The following is a 15,212-nucleotide window of genomic DNA, read 5'->3' on the forward strand; positions in this document are numbered from 1 at the left end:
CTTCACAACAGCCCTCTGCAATATTATGTAATATTATCAGCCCCTCTGTACAAATGAGGCCTAGAAAGCATATTAAATTTGCTTAATAGGTAACAATTAGAGGGACCCAGATGCAGAGCTATGTGAACCCCAAGCCCATGCTGTTAAATACTAACTATATACAAGACAAAGATAAGAAATTATTAAAGACTCCAGGCAAACTGTGGATAAAAGTTGGAACTATTGCACACAAGCAATGTGGAATACAAAGTCAGCTAAGAATTCCTGGCAAGAAGAACTTTGGGATCTCAAAGAAAGTGATGTTCTTCACTGAGGTGAAGATGCAGAAAAAGTACAAGGACACAGTATTCAGCAAGATGTGGGTACTTAAGCTGGAAACTTCCTACCTCTGGCCTCCTTTGGTTCCCTGTTTAGACTTCCATGCTCAGTGCCCTCCAGCCATGCTCAGGGTCCTCCAGCCACCCTGCACAGTGGGGTCACTCTCCAAGCAAGTGATGTCTTATACCTCCATTCTTTTAGCATAGGCTGTCCCCTATGCCTGAATGGTTCTCACCTAACTTCTCAGTGGACAAACTGCTACTCAGCACAAAAATCATCCAGTTCTCTTCGTGGACTCTTCTTCCCTTCTCCTCATTCCCTCTTTCCCCTCACCTATTTTATATAAGCCTCCTTCATAATTTAAAAGCATCACTGCACTGTATTACAATTACTTGTTTCCAAAACTCTCATTCTGTCCACACTGTGAGATCTTCCTTTACAACTTGCCTAGTGCTCGGCATGTAATAATGATCATTCAATAAATGTTAAGGTTTTTTTTTTTTTAATGTTTATTTATTTTTGAGAGAGAGAGAGAGAGAGAGAGAGAGAGAGAGAGAGAGAGAGAGAATGACTGGGGGAGGGGCAGAGAGAGAGGGAGACACAGAATCCAAAGCAGGCTCTAGGCTCTGAGCTGTCAGCACAGAGCCCGACACGGGGCTCGAACTCATGAACTGTGAGATCATGACCTGAGCTGATGTCACACACTTAACCAACTGAGCCACTCAGGCGTGCCTAAATGTTAAGTTTTACAGAGAAACACTAAGTGCCAATTGAATGTCATTGTAAAAGGACTGAAGATCATTACCTTTGACAAAGAAAACAGATACCAGTGAGGGATTGATACGTTTTCTTATGATTGAGCATCACTATGATTCACTGCTTCTAAGACCACCTTTTTTTGATCATCTTCTTCATCCAAGCATAATTATGCATCCCCTTTTAACTCCACATTCTAAGCCTCAGTTCATGTGGCTCTTTGACCTTATAAACACTGTTCTTACATCTATAAACCACAGGCTGTGGTTATTATCTGTTTCTTTTTCACCATTGTTGCACTTCCTTAAAATCTGACTCAGAAAACTGTGCAATGGACAGATTTCCTCAGATACTTATCTTCCTCATTAGGTTCAGTTATGACTGCAGAGTGAGAACAGCATTTTCTAAGGCTTTCTAATACTTTCAAACCACTTCTCTTTCAAAGTCTATGCCATAAAATGGAACATTCTTTTTCTCTGGAGATCTTTAAAATTAACTATCCTAAAGTCCAGGGTTCAAATCTCTGATTATGCCCTTCTCAGCAAGCAAAGAAAAAATGGCTAATAACCTGAAATTTCTTGGCCTTTTATAAAAGAAAGAAAAGAAAGAAAGAAACTCCACTTGATTAAGGATACCAGTCCCTCATGATACTAAGCAACTTAATTTTCATTGCGTATTTTTTGTTTGTGGCTTTGGATGTATGTGAAAAAAGGCAGTATGAGGCAAATACATGTGGCTCAACAATACTTCCCTCCCCAACTCAGCCCTAAACTCAAAAGCCAGAATTGACTGCAGGAAGCTGCTCAATGTGACTGAAAACACAGTCACAAGGACAATAACTAGATAAACAGATAAAAGCACAAAGAACTCTACCAGAGTTCAATATAAAAAAATTCACTTAAGTCAATTTAGAAGTCTGTTTTAGTCCTTAATGCTATAACATTAAAGTTTCAAAGTCCTTTACCCTTTGGGATCAAGAAGGTCTCTAACTTTTTCATTATAAATTTCCATATAGGACACTTCTACTTTAAAACTCTGCTCTTCATTTTCCTCTTTCTGAGTTCGTTCAAAGAGTCCACTGCAAAGTCTTGGAATTAATCCAGGTTGGTCGGCTGTGCCCATCATGGTATAAGATTTTCCAGATCCTATAAAGTGGAAATCATAGTTATTACTGTCTCTGAGAAGTTTAAATACATAACTCCCATTCCATTGCTCATAATAAATTATAGCACTTAGTAAAATGCCCAAAATAAAATAAGAAATATACCAAGTATAATGATGAGACTAACCAAATATGGAAGCTTTCCGATTACACATGTAAAATCTAAAGTAAACACTTTTGGGGAGCCTGGGTGGCTCAGCTGGTTGAGCATCCAACTCTTGATTTCGGTTCAGGTAGTGATCTCACAGCTCGTGGGACTGAGCCCTGCCTCAGGCTTCAAGCTGACAGCGTGGAGCCTGCTTAGGATTCTCTCTCTCCCTCTCTCTCTGCCCCCACTGCCCTACGCACGCACGTTTTCTCTCTTTCAAAATAAATAAAATAAGCACCTTTTAGGAAGAAAATAAAAACATAATTTAACCATCTTCATACTTTAAAAAAATTACCTAAAACAACTGAAAAAAAGTGAGGTCTAACTAGTTTTCTAAAATTAACTGGAAGATCCATATGATGAATACTACTGTGACTGTTCCCAACCACTAATCATAGCACAAAAAATACACATTATCCCTATAGGCCCCAGAGCAAATTAACTTACTACCCTTTGGCAACAGTGTAAAAACCAGAGTAATCTTCTTTCTCTACTATAAAATTATTTTCTCCATTGTACCAAAAATACATATTCATTAAAGAAAATTTAGAAAACACAGGAAAATAGAAAGGAAAACATTAAATCATGTATAGTCCTAACTTAAGTATAACTCTTTTTCCTTCTTTAGTAGCAATGCTTTTATAAACATATTTTTAATTCTACAAATTGCTGCTTTTATCACTTGACATTTATCATTGTCATAATATCTCAAACCAATACACCACTTCTTAAGTACCAGGCTTTTTCTGTAAGTTTTTGATGTTAACTAATTGTGACAACCCTATAAGGAAGGCTTACACTTACCAACATTTTACAGATAAGAAAACTGAGGTGAAGTTTCATAGGAGCTGGGCTGGAGCTGGGCTACCCTGGCTCAGAATCTGTGCTCTTTTAACCACATCATATACTGGCTCTTAAAAATATCACAACCATTCTAATTTTTTTAATGTTTATTTATTTATTTTGAGAGAGAGAGAAAGTGGGGGAGGGGCAGAGAGAGAGGGAGAGAAAGAATCCCAAGCCAGTTCCATGCTGTTAGTGTAGAGCCCAACATGGAGCTTGATCTCACATAAGATCATGACCTGAGCCAAAATCAAGAGTCGGGCACTCAAATGACTGAGCCACCCAGGTGCTCCCAGAACCATTCTTCCACAAAGACTAGTTTTCAATTGGACAACCTATGCAACATACCCTTATAAGAGTGACTCCTTCACTTTATATAGATTTTCTTTCCTGTTAACCACAGAAGTACAGAATTCAAAATGTTCCTTATCAATTGTAACTGATAAGATGCTAACAATATGTATTCTCTTTGTTACTTTCTCTGTTACGGTCTTTAAAGCTTAAAAAAGTATATATTATTTAACATTACCAGTCTGTCCATAGGCAAAGATACATGCATTGTAACCATCAAACGCATTCTGAAGGATATTCTCCCCAAGGCACTTGAAAACATCATCTTGACCTGAAAGAGAGAAAAAGAATAAGAAAGGATATTTTAACTACATATGAACAACTTTTTAAAAACTAAAAACAACCCCCTCAAAAATGCACTTTTTCAAGCTGTAGATCTCCAAACAAGATTTTAGGACTTGATGAAGGTGTCCAAAGGCTTATGTCTTTCAAGTATTTCTAGTTAGCCCAGGATAGGAAATGAGTAAAAAGTTCCTGGATAATATGAACTTGAATTAATAAACACTGGCCAAAAATCCTCTGCAATGCAAAGAGCTAATGAACTGCTAATTTTGTAAACGATGATTAAAAATATCCAAAGTTTATATTTGGAACCTCAGTAAACCTGAATTAAACAATTATATATATCAATCTCCTCTCCTTTTCTTCAATGATAATTTTTAATTACAGGGCCTACAATACATACCAGCTAGAAGAGAGAAGATCTTGAAAATTTCTTCTAGCTTTCAATCATGGACAAAAATAATAGGTTCAAATTCTCTTCCACAGGCTAAATTAAGTATGTCAATAATCAAACAAAATCATTCAGCCTCTCTTTGAGTCTTGAATATAATATGAAATATGAAAGACCTGGATGCTGTTATGCATCCAGTTTGTTATATACTTATATATATACTTACATAGAAAGTATGTTTGTTAGAATGCTAAAAATAGCATTCCAATATGCCCCACTTCCTAGTTAATTTCCCAGATTAGCATATCAGCCTCTTATTTCCAATACAGAAGCAATCTGTAAGTAATCTGTCAGGCCAGCTATACTAAACTAACTTTAAGTTTTTGAACCAGCTGTAATACTACTCTGTCTCATGACAAAAGCCAATACAATATGACAATATTTAAAAGATACTGCTTAGAAACAGGTGTCATAAAAGCAGTTGGGAATAAAAGAAATTAGAAGGCTGTCGCTGTAGTCCTAAACTTGTAGACAAGTTCTAAACTTAAGACAGTCATCGTTGAGTAGAGTAAGAAAATAACAGAATTCCAAGCAAATTTAGAGAATCCATTAAAGAGAGAAATGAAACAATGAAACATAAGTGACTTACTAGTCACAGAGGCAGGTAGGAGCAGAGCCTGGACTAAACTAAGGGTTTCCTTTTCTCCTTGGCTCATCTTTCCTTATATCAAGCTGCCTCACTAGACTCATCACGGACATCGAAGAGAATCTAAATGGTTAGTGTACTCCAGGTCCCATGTAAGGCCTGGGAATGCGTGTGATAACTTCAACCATGTACCCTATTAATCTACCTTCATTGTCTTATACCAAGAACAGCACCTTGTTAATCTATTTCCTGATTAATATAAAAACAGCAAAGATGGGAGGAAGTTCTCTATATAGTTTTTAAAGTTATACAAAAAATAATGCTGTCATACTTTATGGAAAAAACATAAAAACACCTTTTCTATATTGTAAGTAGTTAATAGGATGCTGTACTTACCTGCATATTTTTCTCTGACTGATTCATCCATGGACCAGAAACAATGATCATATGCAAACACCTGTTGAAAAATAAAAACAGTATAGTATGTACTAAGAATAAACCCTTAATATACTTATAATGCTATAACAATGTTGTAACATTGATAACATTGTTCACAGTAGTGAAATAAAAATAACTTACCGTCTTCACAATGGAGGTTAGTTAAATTATTTATGGTACAGTTTTACAACAAATACTCTATAAATGATATAGACCTTTATTTCACATGGAAAACACTTCACAATGTTAAGTGAAAAGGGGGAGGTTACAAAACAATATTTATGGTGGTTATTATATACACATATACATGTACACACACCTAGTTACACATATAAAATTTATTTCTGCATAAGATTAGTGATCTCTGTCCTCTTTATGCTTTTATACATTCTCTACAGTTTTAGTTTTCTCAGAGAAAATACAGGTATTTTAAAAGAATTAAGATGTAAAGATGGTTACTACAGCATGTTGAAAATGTTACAAGACAGCAGAATCGAAAAATTATAACACACCCACGTACAATACTGCATAGCTTTTAGTTGCAGAACACTGATAAGAAAATGTTCATGTATTAATGTGAAAGTTATAAAGTCTGGACCACAGTCCCATGTTTGTTCCAAAATCTATACAGATGAAAAGCTTAGTAAGAATACACACTGGAAAATGGTTAGTGGTTAATGCCACCTGGTGAGATATCACAGACCAGCTCTGTTTGGATCTTTTACATTTACGACTTTCCAAAATATGCTTGCTTGCTTGCTTATTTATTTATTTATTTAGCAATCTTTAACTTTTTTTCATTGGTTTTTCTTTTTTTGATTTCATGTTTTATAATTAAGTCTCTAAGGATTTTAAGTGTAATTGTTTTTAAAATCATTTCAGCCTGTAGTTCAAACTCTCCAATTTTGGGAGTCGGCTGCCTCACTTCCTGATAACAGTTTTCCTCTTGGGCCTTTATATGTCAGTTTGCAAGTGCATCTGAATAGGGAGTTTGTGTTTTATGGTTTACGTGGTTGCTTGTTTTTTTTCCTCTCCCTCTGGCCACCTTTACATGACTAGTCACACGGCCACTCCCAGATACTGAAGCCCAGATTTTGGTCTTTCCAAAGTCCAATGTCTCCACGCCCTCTAATTTCCACAGACAGCTCAATGTTGGTGGCCAAAATCTTTTTCTTAAGACTTCGTTCATGTTGGAGCCTCACTCAAATCAGTTTTCATATGATGAGTTCTCCAGTCCTCATCCACCCATACATCAGGGCCCCCTCTAATCTAATCTAATAAGAGGTGAACCTCTAATCACTTCTGAGAACCTGTGTCTGATCCCAAGGTCCAGTAAACACTGCATTAGCCCCAGCTTGCTGCTAGTCCCTAAAGTTACATTATGTTGTTTTTGAAGCAATTTTTTTTTTGGAGAGAGAGCAGAAGGGGGGACGGGGAAGGGGAGAGGGGAAAGGGAGGGAGGGAAAGGGAGAGAGGGATGGGGGGGTGGGGAGAGAGAGAGAGAAAGACACTCTTAAGCAGTCTCCAAGATCAGTGCAGAGCCCAATGAGGGGCTCAGTCCCACGACCCTGGGATCACAACCTGAGCTGAAATGAAGAGTCAGATGTCAAACTGACTGAGCCACCCAGGCGCCCCACATTATGTTGTTTTTGAGTATGATGACATGATTTCAGTATTTTAAAATATTTTATCTGTCCCTCCAGGAGAGTGCATCTGTGTAAACTCACAAGACTACCTGGATCGAAGTTCCTAAAGTTAAAAAAAATTTTTTTAAAGAAAGGAAATTAGATTAAAACCGTAAATTAAGTATGCATGCCTATATCCCCCTCCCACTTGAAATTAACTCAAAATGATGGAGCGAAAGAAGGGAAAGGGCCAAAAGGGGAAAGAAGAGGGGAAAGGAGAGCAAGTTTTTGAAAGCTAGACTGCTTGCTTCTGTCTGGATAGAAATGGAGATTCTCTGAAAAATAGCTATAATGAGACTGATGGGGGACAGGGTAGGGCAGAACGGGGCCAAAACACTGCAGAAGAAGATGGTTGCAAAGGTAAGAGCAGTTCTGGGAGAGCACCAAGAGAACAAGTAAATGGGCATGAGAGCACCCTGGGGGCAGCCGCCAGGATGACTGGTTAAAAAGACCTTTAAAGCAGAGAATGATCAGAACACCCCTATCTTTCTGCAAAACAGCAGACAGGGAGGTGTTTGTTCCCTGGGAGGGAGCAGTGATGGGAATGCTAGGCCAAGAAGGCAAGGAGAAGCCCAATGACTAGCAAGACCCAGGAAGAGGTAGGAGCCCTGGAGCCCAGAAGCCATCCACCGGCTGAAGCACTATGTTGTACATTACTGACCCTCAACATTTTTCCAAAGCTAGACCTGTATCTGTCAAGAGTGGTGGCTCGCTGTGTTAGCAATACTCCAACAGAGAGAGGAAGAAAAGAAAAAGGAATATGGAAGGTGGTCCAAAAGGACTTGGGTTGGGGCAAACTGCATTTTGGGTCCTTTTCAAACTGCATTTGTCAGCCACAGTGACAATCATTACAGCATGGTGAGGATGAATAAAATGTGAAATTCAAATTAGGTTTCTTCTGTTCTAGCTTTCAACTCTCATCTCTTATTTTATTTAATTCTGTTCTTAATCAGGATAAGTAGAAACTATCCTGCTTCTTGTTCTGTAAGCTTAGCTCTCACTTCAAAGGTGCCATCCCCATATGCGTGCACTTACCAGAGAGCAGGCTCAGAATGGCACTCCTCTCTCAGTCATTATGGGTTTGTTTGTTTGTTTTTTTTCCTTTTCTTTCTTTTTTTAACGTTTATTTATTTTTCAGACAGAGAGAGACACAGCATGAACGGGGGAGGGGCAGAGAGAGAGGGAAACACAGAATCAGAAGCAGGCTCCAGGCTCCGAGCCATCAGCCCAGAGCCCGATGCGGGGCACGAACCCGCGGACCGCGAGATCGTGACCTGAGCCGAAGTCGGACGCTCAACCGACTGAGCCACCCAGGCGCCCCTTTTCTTTCTTTTTTTAATTTAGGGATTTCTTTAACAATTGCATTTCTAATTCTCAATTGCAGTAGAAATGCTACCATTACAGAAACCACTAGTCAATACAGGTGCTAGGCCCTGTTCACAGGACACTGAGGTATAAAGAAATTAAGAATCTGGTAGCTGGCAGGTGAGGGAGCTGGGATTGGAAACAGCTGGGGTCTGCTTATCACTAGGCTCTCCATCATTAGGTTGGATTAGCTGTATTCCTCAAATTATGTTAAAGTGCCACAGCCTGGTACAAAGTTGGGAACTAATGAACACTTAGTTTTTATTTACTCACAATGCTGAATGGTCTCTAAGTTTAAGCAATTTTGTTATATAGGAATCTTCGAATTATTATAAGAATCTTCAGCCAAGGATGTCCTAAAGGACAAGCCCTTTTCTTTCTAAATATTGTTCCCTTAAAATAAAACTTTATTTTCAAATAACAGTAAAGAAGCACACATTCACTACACAAAGTCAAATAACACAGAAACATAAAGTAAAAATTAAAGGTGTCCCATTCACTAAGCATACCTCTCCCTAGAAGTAACCACTATGTTAGTAATGTGATGTTGGTCCTTCTATACTTTTTATGTCAACAAAATGTTGTCTCTAAACATGAAGACAAAACTGAATTAAATAAAACATGAATAGTTTTTAAATGGTCATGTAATGCTTCCTCGCATCTTTACTGCAATCTCCAGTCTCTGGCTCCATCAAAAAAAATAAGAAAACAAAAAATAATCCAATACCTGTACACAGAAGAGATCAAACTAGTAAAGTGAATTTTATAAATATAAAGAAATCCAGTGCCACATTATACTATTAAAAAATTATTCAGTCCCAAAGAGCCATTCCTATACATATTTTAGCAACAATAATAGAGATTGGAATTACAATTCAACCACAGACTCTTAAAACAAAAACAAAATTCTAAGAACTTAGATAAAAATCTGAATTTCCTGACAAGTTCCAAGTAATGGCAGAGTATGGTCAATTCAAAAATATAGTCCTTGTGCCCACTTTGGCACACCTATGAATTCCTTAGGAGATACTGATGCGCTCCACAGAAGTTTCTTTAGAATCTGGGCTCAAATCTAAGATGAAAGCACATTTGCCTGACAAAGCTGTGGGCCAGGACTGCTTTCTGTTGGCCTGAGAATGTGTCCCCAGCTGTCTCAGGAGCAACATGGATGAGTTTGCCGAGCACGGTTCTGACCACAGTCTGGAACGACCAGTTTCGAGCCAATCCATGGTGAACAGTAGAGCACAAAAGGAATCTGTGTTATAGCTGCCAGGAAACTGGCCAGAATTGGTCAAAGTACAAATACAGCTTTTCCATAAACCTCTAGTTCCTCCTATGCCAATAAATGATTTTGGATTTATGAACAGCTTGCATTACTTTTACAAAAGTGACAGAAAAAATTTTTGAGAAGAAAATTACCAGTACTTATAAATACACACATAAGATCTTCACAAGCATTTATAATAAATCAAGTATCTTACCTTTGGCTGGCTTCTGAGTTTCCAAAAGGGATGTCATTGTGGACATGAAAGAAGAGGAAGAAAGTTAAAAAAAAATTTTTTTCTTGGTTAGAAGACAATTTTTGAAGGGTAAAATGATAATATCATGTAAACTTTTATTACTACTACTAAATATTAACTTTGAAATCAAACAGCAATTTAAAATAAAGGCTAAATTAATATCTATTAACTAGTAGGGTAGAGTCCTTCATTTTTTTTAATGTTTATTTATTTTTGAGAGAGAGCACGAGCAGGGGAAAGGCAGAGAGAGAGGGAGACAGAGACCCCAAGAGGGCTCCCCACTGACACCAGCAAGCCTGATGCAGGGCTCAAACCCACTAACCGCAAGACCATGACCTGAGCCGAAGTTGGACACTCAACCAGCTGAGCCACCCAGGCACCCCTAAGAGTCCTTATTTATAGAAAACTAATTTGTATCTCTCAGGAAGAAGAAGCATCATCTGAGCACTGGATAGTTTTTAAAGTCCTAATATTTCTGCTTTATCCATTCTGCTTATCCTTGTATGGGTCTTGTAAAAAATATAATTTAAACCTTCATTACTTTTTACCATCTGATTTCACTCCCAAGTAGTTTTCTCTGCTTTGATACAGCAGTAGCTCACTCTTTATATAGGTCCTTCTATTAAAAAACTGAATTCTGGGGCGCCTGGGTGGCTCAGTCGGTTAAGCATCTGACTTCGGCCCAGGTCACGATCTCATGGTTCATAAGTTTGAGCCCCACGTTGGGCTCTGTGCTGATGGCTCAGAGCCTAGAACCTGCTTTGGATTCTGTGTCTCCCTCTCTCTCTGCCCCTCCCCTGCTCTTGTTCTGTCTCTCTCTCTCTCTCTCCCTCTCAAAAATAAACATTAAAAAATTTTTTTAAAAAACCTGAATTCTGTTCTGGCTAAGGAAAAAAGGTTTAATTTAAGGAACAACTAATTTTTTTCCCAGTAAATTACTACTTACTGAATCACTCACTTATTCTATGCTTACCCAGGTGCTTCTAACTCCCCTCACCCCAAAACTGCCACACACTGACACCTCCTCAGGGTACAGGCATACAACTCAACCCAATATAATTTTGAGATTGTTTTTTAAAATTTTTTTAAGTTTATTTATTTGAGGGAGGGAGACAGAGAGAGAGAGAGAGAGAGAGAGAGAGAGAGAGCAAGCAGGGGAGGGGCAGAGAGAGAGAGAGAGACAGAATCCCAAGCAGGCTCTGTGCTGCCAGCACAGAGCCAATGTGGGGCTCAATCTCACAAACCATGAGGTCATGACCTAAGCTGAAATCAAGAGTCAGATGTTTAACTGACCGAGTCACCCAGATCCTCCAAGATAGTTTTAAACTTAGAGAAAAGTTGCAAGAAAAGCACAAGGAACTCCCTTCCCCCAAAACAACTTCACCAGTTAACACTGCCACAGCTACTCTATCATTCCCCCCCACCGCCCATCTCTTAATCATCCAAGAGTAAGCTGCAGACATGCCCATTAGTGCTAAACATTTCAGTGTGTAATTCTTAAAAACAATGATATTCACTTTCACCACCACAGTACAATGTCAAAATCAGAAAGTTTAAGAATAAAGGAAAGGACTTTTGAAACTGGAGTGAGACAAAAACAGTAACTGGCATTTTAGGAATAACTGGTTTCTCTCCAAGGATCAAAATGACAACTCAAGCCTAAGACTTTAAAGGAAACTGAACACAGAAATGCTTCCTTCTAATTGTCTATACAACTTCTTATCCCTTTGTCTCATAAAAAAAATTTCTTCTAAAAAAATTTAGTACTTACTTACATCAAATGATTTCAGATAAGAACATTAAAATACCAAGGAAAGGGGCGCCTGGGTGGCTCATTCAGTTGGGTGTCCGACTTCAGCTCAGGTCATGATCTCACAGTCTGTGAGTTCGAGCCCCGCGTAGGGCTCTGTGCTGACAGCTCAGAGCCTGGAGCCTGCTTCACATTCTGTGTCTCCCTCTCTCTCTGCCCCTCCCCTGCTCATGCTCTGTCTCTCTCTGTCTCAAAAATAAATAAAAACATTAAAATAATTAAAAAAAAAAAAGAAAGAAAATACCAAGGAAAGTCTACCAAAGAGTGACACTTGTCTAATGGATCCTGGGGTGACAGCCAATTATGGCTGACATACAAAAGAAAGTAATTTCTCTGGAATAAGAGATATGGAAAAACTTCCCAACAAAAAGACCCTATGAAATACTGGTAGAGATCACTGACACATGCTGTCATCTTTGCGGTTTTACTGTTTTTCGGGGGTTTGTTACTATTGTTGTTTTTTAGTATAGTTGACAAACAATGTTATATTAGTTTCAGGCATACAACATAATGATTCCACAAGTTTATACATTATGCTGTACTCACCCCATGTGAGTACATGGAGATGGTGGAAGCAGGGCCACCATCTGTCACTATACAACCTTATTACAATACCATTGATTACACTCCCTATGCTGTACCTTTCATCCCCATGACCTATTCATTCCGTAGCAAGAAGCCTATACCTCTTACTCCCCTTCACCCATTTTGTCCATCCATCCACTGCATGCCCTCTGGCAACCATCACTTTGTTCTCTATATTTACAGCTCTGATTCTGCTTTTTGTTTGTTTATTAATTTATTTTTTTAGATTCCACATGAGTGAAGTCATATGGTATTTTGTCTTTTTCAGTCTGACTTATCTAGGTCCATCCATGTGGTGAAATATGGCACGATCTCATCCTTTTTTATGACTATGCAATGTTCCATTGCATATATGCATCTCTGCATAGGTCTTTAAAAGCAAAGCAGATTCTCATCCATTGCAGATGGCTTACTTATAGAGCTAGCTGGAAGTAAGAACAGAGCCGGCATATATGAAACGCCCACATCAGGCCAGGGACATTGCATGCTACTTCATGTAATTCTCACAATAATTTTGCAAGATACTATAATTTTTCCAGTTTTACAGATGAGAAACTCAAGGCTCAGAAAAGTAAAATGACCTGACTTAGACAATAAAGAGCAGTGATGGGTCTGGGATGTAAAACTAGGTCTTCTGACTCCCCAGTCCAGGCTCTTCCCCTCTTCCACACTGATCAAAACAGCCTCATCAAGTTTCTTCTAGACTTAAAAATCTATGAGTCATACATTAACAACTGCTCTTGCTAACAGAAACATTTCCCAATGTATTAATTTCCTCCATTCTAATTATTACCCAATAAAAGATTACCACCTGGTGCTTATGCCAGTGTCAGTTTACTTATTCATTATACTTATAAAACTCCAGACAGTCTTTTCTGAGGTAAAAATATGATATTTAGCATGATATTTCAAGTTTAAATATTTTATACAAAACTCAGCTCTTCCTAAGAGACAATCGACAAATATAAAATTCAGTAATATATGACCCATCACATAAGAATCCATGAGACTAACCTGAATTCAGAACCTAATAATAAAAACAGAAACAAACCAGCAAATTAATTACAGAGCTAAGTTTCCAGCTAGGGATTCTGGTGACTACAGCAGCAAAGCTCAAATAACCTACAGAGCCATTGGAAACCCAAAGATGTAATTACAGCTCTGTACAAAGATAAATAAGTAAATTAATGAATTAAACAAAACCTTTCAAAAAGTGTAGTCGCAATCCAATATAGTAATGGCTAACTTCTCCCCAAATCCCTCATTTAGAAACCTCACAGTGCCCAGTGTCCAGCTTACAGTGGGCATTTAGGAAGCAAAGAAAATCAGTCCCTGACCAATCAAGAGAGATGTCACAAAATAAAAACCTGAAAGTCTTAGTTCTCTCAGCTGAGCTGAATTACTTTTTGTTGTTATTGCTTAACTTCACTTTAAATACCTTCAGAATCACAAAACATTCCAAAAATAGTACAAAGAATTCCTGTGTATGCTTCACCCAACTTCCCCAAATGTTGACATCTTACATAACCATAGTCATAATGATCGAACCAGGAAATTAACCATCAACACAAAACATATTAAGTAGTCTACAGCCAACCTTATATAAACATTTTGCCAATTGTGTCCCACTGATGTCCTTTCTCTGGTCCAGGATCACACCTGAGATGCAATTGTCTGTCTCCTCCCATCTGGGAGAGTCTGTCTCTCATGACCTTGACACTTGAAGAGGACCAGCCAGTTATTTTGTAGAACATCCTTCAATCTGGGTTTCTCTAATGCTTCCTCAGAACTAAATTCAGGTTAAGCATTTTGGCAAGCACAACACACAAAAAAATCTTGTGCCCTTCTCAGTGCCTCATACCAGAAGGCACATGATGATGTCCATCCACATCTTATAACTGATGACAGTAACTCTGTGATCACTTGCTTATGGTTGTATCTACTAGGTTTCTCCACTAACATTACTAGTAATGTTACTAGTTTTCCCTTCGAACATTTTTCTTTTAAGGGGAGACTTTGAGATTATGTAAATACCATTTCTCATCATACTTTCACCCATGAATTTGAGGATCCATTGATGAATCTTGCCTGCAACAATTACTGTTTCCCAAATGGTGACTGTCTAGTTACTGGAGATGTTAACAGCTCAGGTGGATGAACATGGATGGATGTGCTTTTCAGGAAGAAGTCAACTTGGGAAACAAATGATTTAGTTGCATAGTTTGGACAGAACAGTTATCTGTGGATAAGCTACTCATCTCCTTCTTTTTACTGACCTGGTTTAGGGGTGCAGCTTATGTCTCATTTAAATAATAAATCCATACCATAAAATTATGTCTAATTACACTCCTAATTTTTAGAATGCCACAATATGAAGAAGAAATTTAATGACGATTTTATATGTTAGTGATCTTTGGAAATTTTTATTGATATTTTTTACCATAACAAAAAAAATCAATTTGGGACTAAAATAACCCACATAGTACCCTCTATGTGTAAAATACAAAGCAATATCAGTAGAATTACAAGTTACAGGGGCAGCTGGGTGGCTCAGTTGGCTAAGCGTCTGATTTCAGCTCAGGTCATGATCTCATGGGTTGTGAGTTCGAGCCCCACGTTGGGATCTGTGCTGACAGCTCAGAACCTGGAGCCTGCTTCAGATTCTGTTATCTGCCCCTCCCCTGCTTGCACTCTCTCTCTCTCAAAAATAAACATTAGAAGACTTTATTTTTAAAAAAATGACAAGTTACAAATCAATTACTGCTGTCCACCTACCAAAATTAAACATTATATCCAAATATCAACACCTCTTTTAAAGATTTATGTTTCTGAAACCTTCACAATTAGAAATATTTGAAATCTCAATTTTAACGGGATCTCTCTCCAACTTACTCCATAACGGATGTATACAT

The 15,212-nt window shown here is 38.1% G+C and overlaps 1 protein-coding gene across 3 annotated transcripts in view; it reads right to left on the reverse strand.

Annotated features, from left to right (window-relative positions):
• KIF13B (kinesin family member 13B) overlaps positions 1 to 15,212 on the reverse strand; it is a 198,826-nt gene that overhangs the window by 120,476 nt on the left and 63,138 nt on the right. For 2 of the 3 annotated variants that reach the window (XM_042934973.1, XM_042934971.1), the window contains exons 3-6: positions 9,867 to 9,879; positions 5,294 to 5,354; positions 3,757 to 3,849; positions 2,039 to 2,219 (exon numbers count right to left, since the gene is read on the reverse strand). In XM_042934973.1, the coding sequence (XP_042790907.1) occupies positions 2,039 to 2,219; positions 3,757 to 3,849; positions 5,294 to 5,354; positions 9,867 to 9,879 (348 nt within the window). The remainder of the gene's footprint in view (positions 1 to 2,038; positions 2,220 to 3,756; positions 3,850 to 5,293; positions 5,355 to 9,866; positions 9,880 to 15,212) is intronic. The other variant, XM_042934972.1, reaches the window with a different exon arrangement.

This window comes from Panthera leo, chromosome B1 (assembly GCF_018350215.1).
Source record: "Panthera leo isolate Ple1 chromosome B1, P.leo_Ple1_pat1.1, whole genome shotgun sequence".
NCBI lineage: Eukaryota > Metazoa > Chordata > Mammalia > Carnivora > Felidae > Panthera > Panthera leo.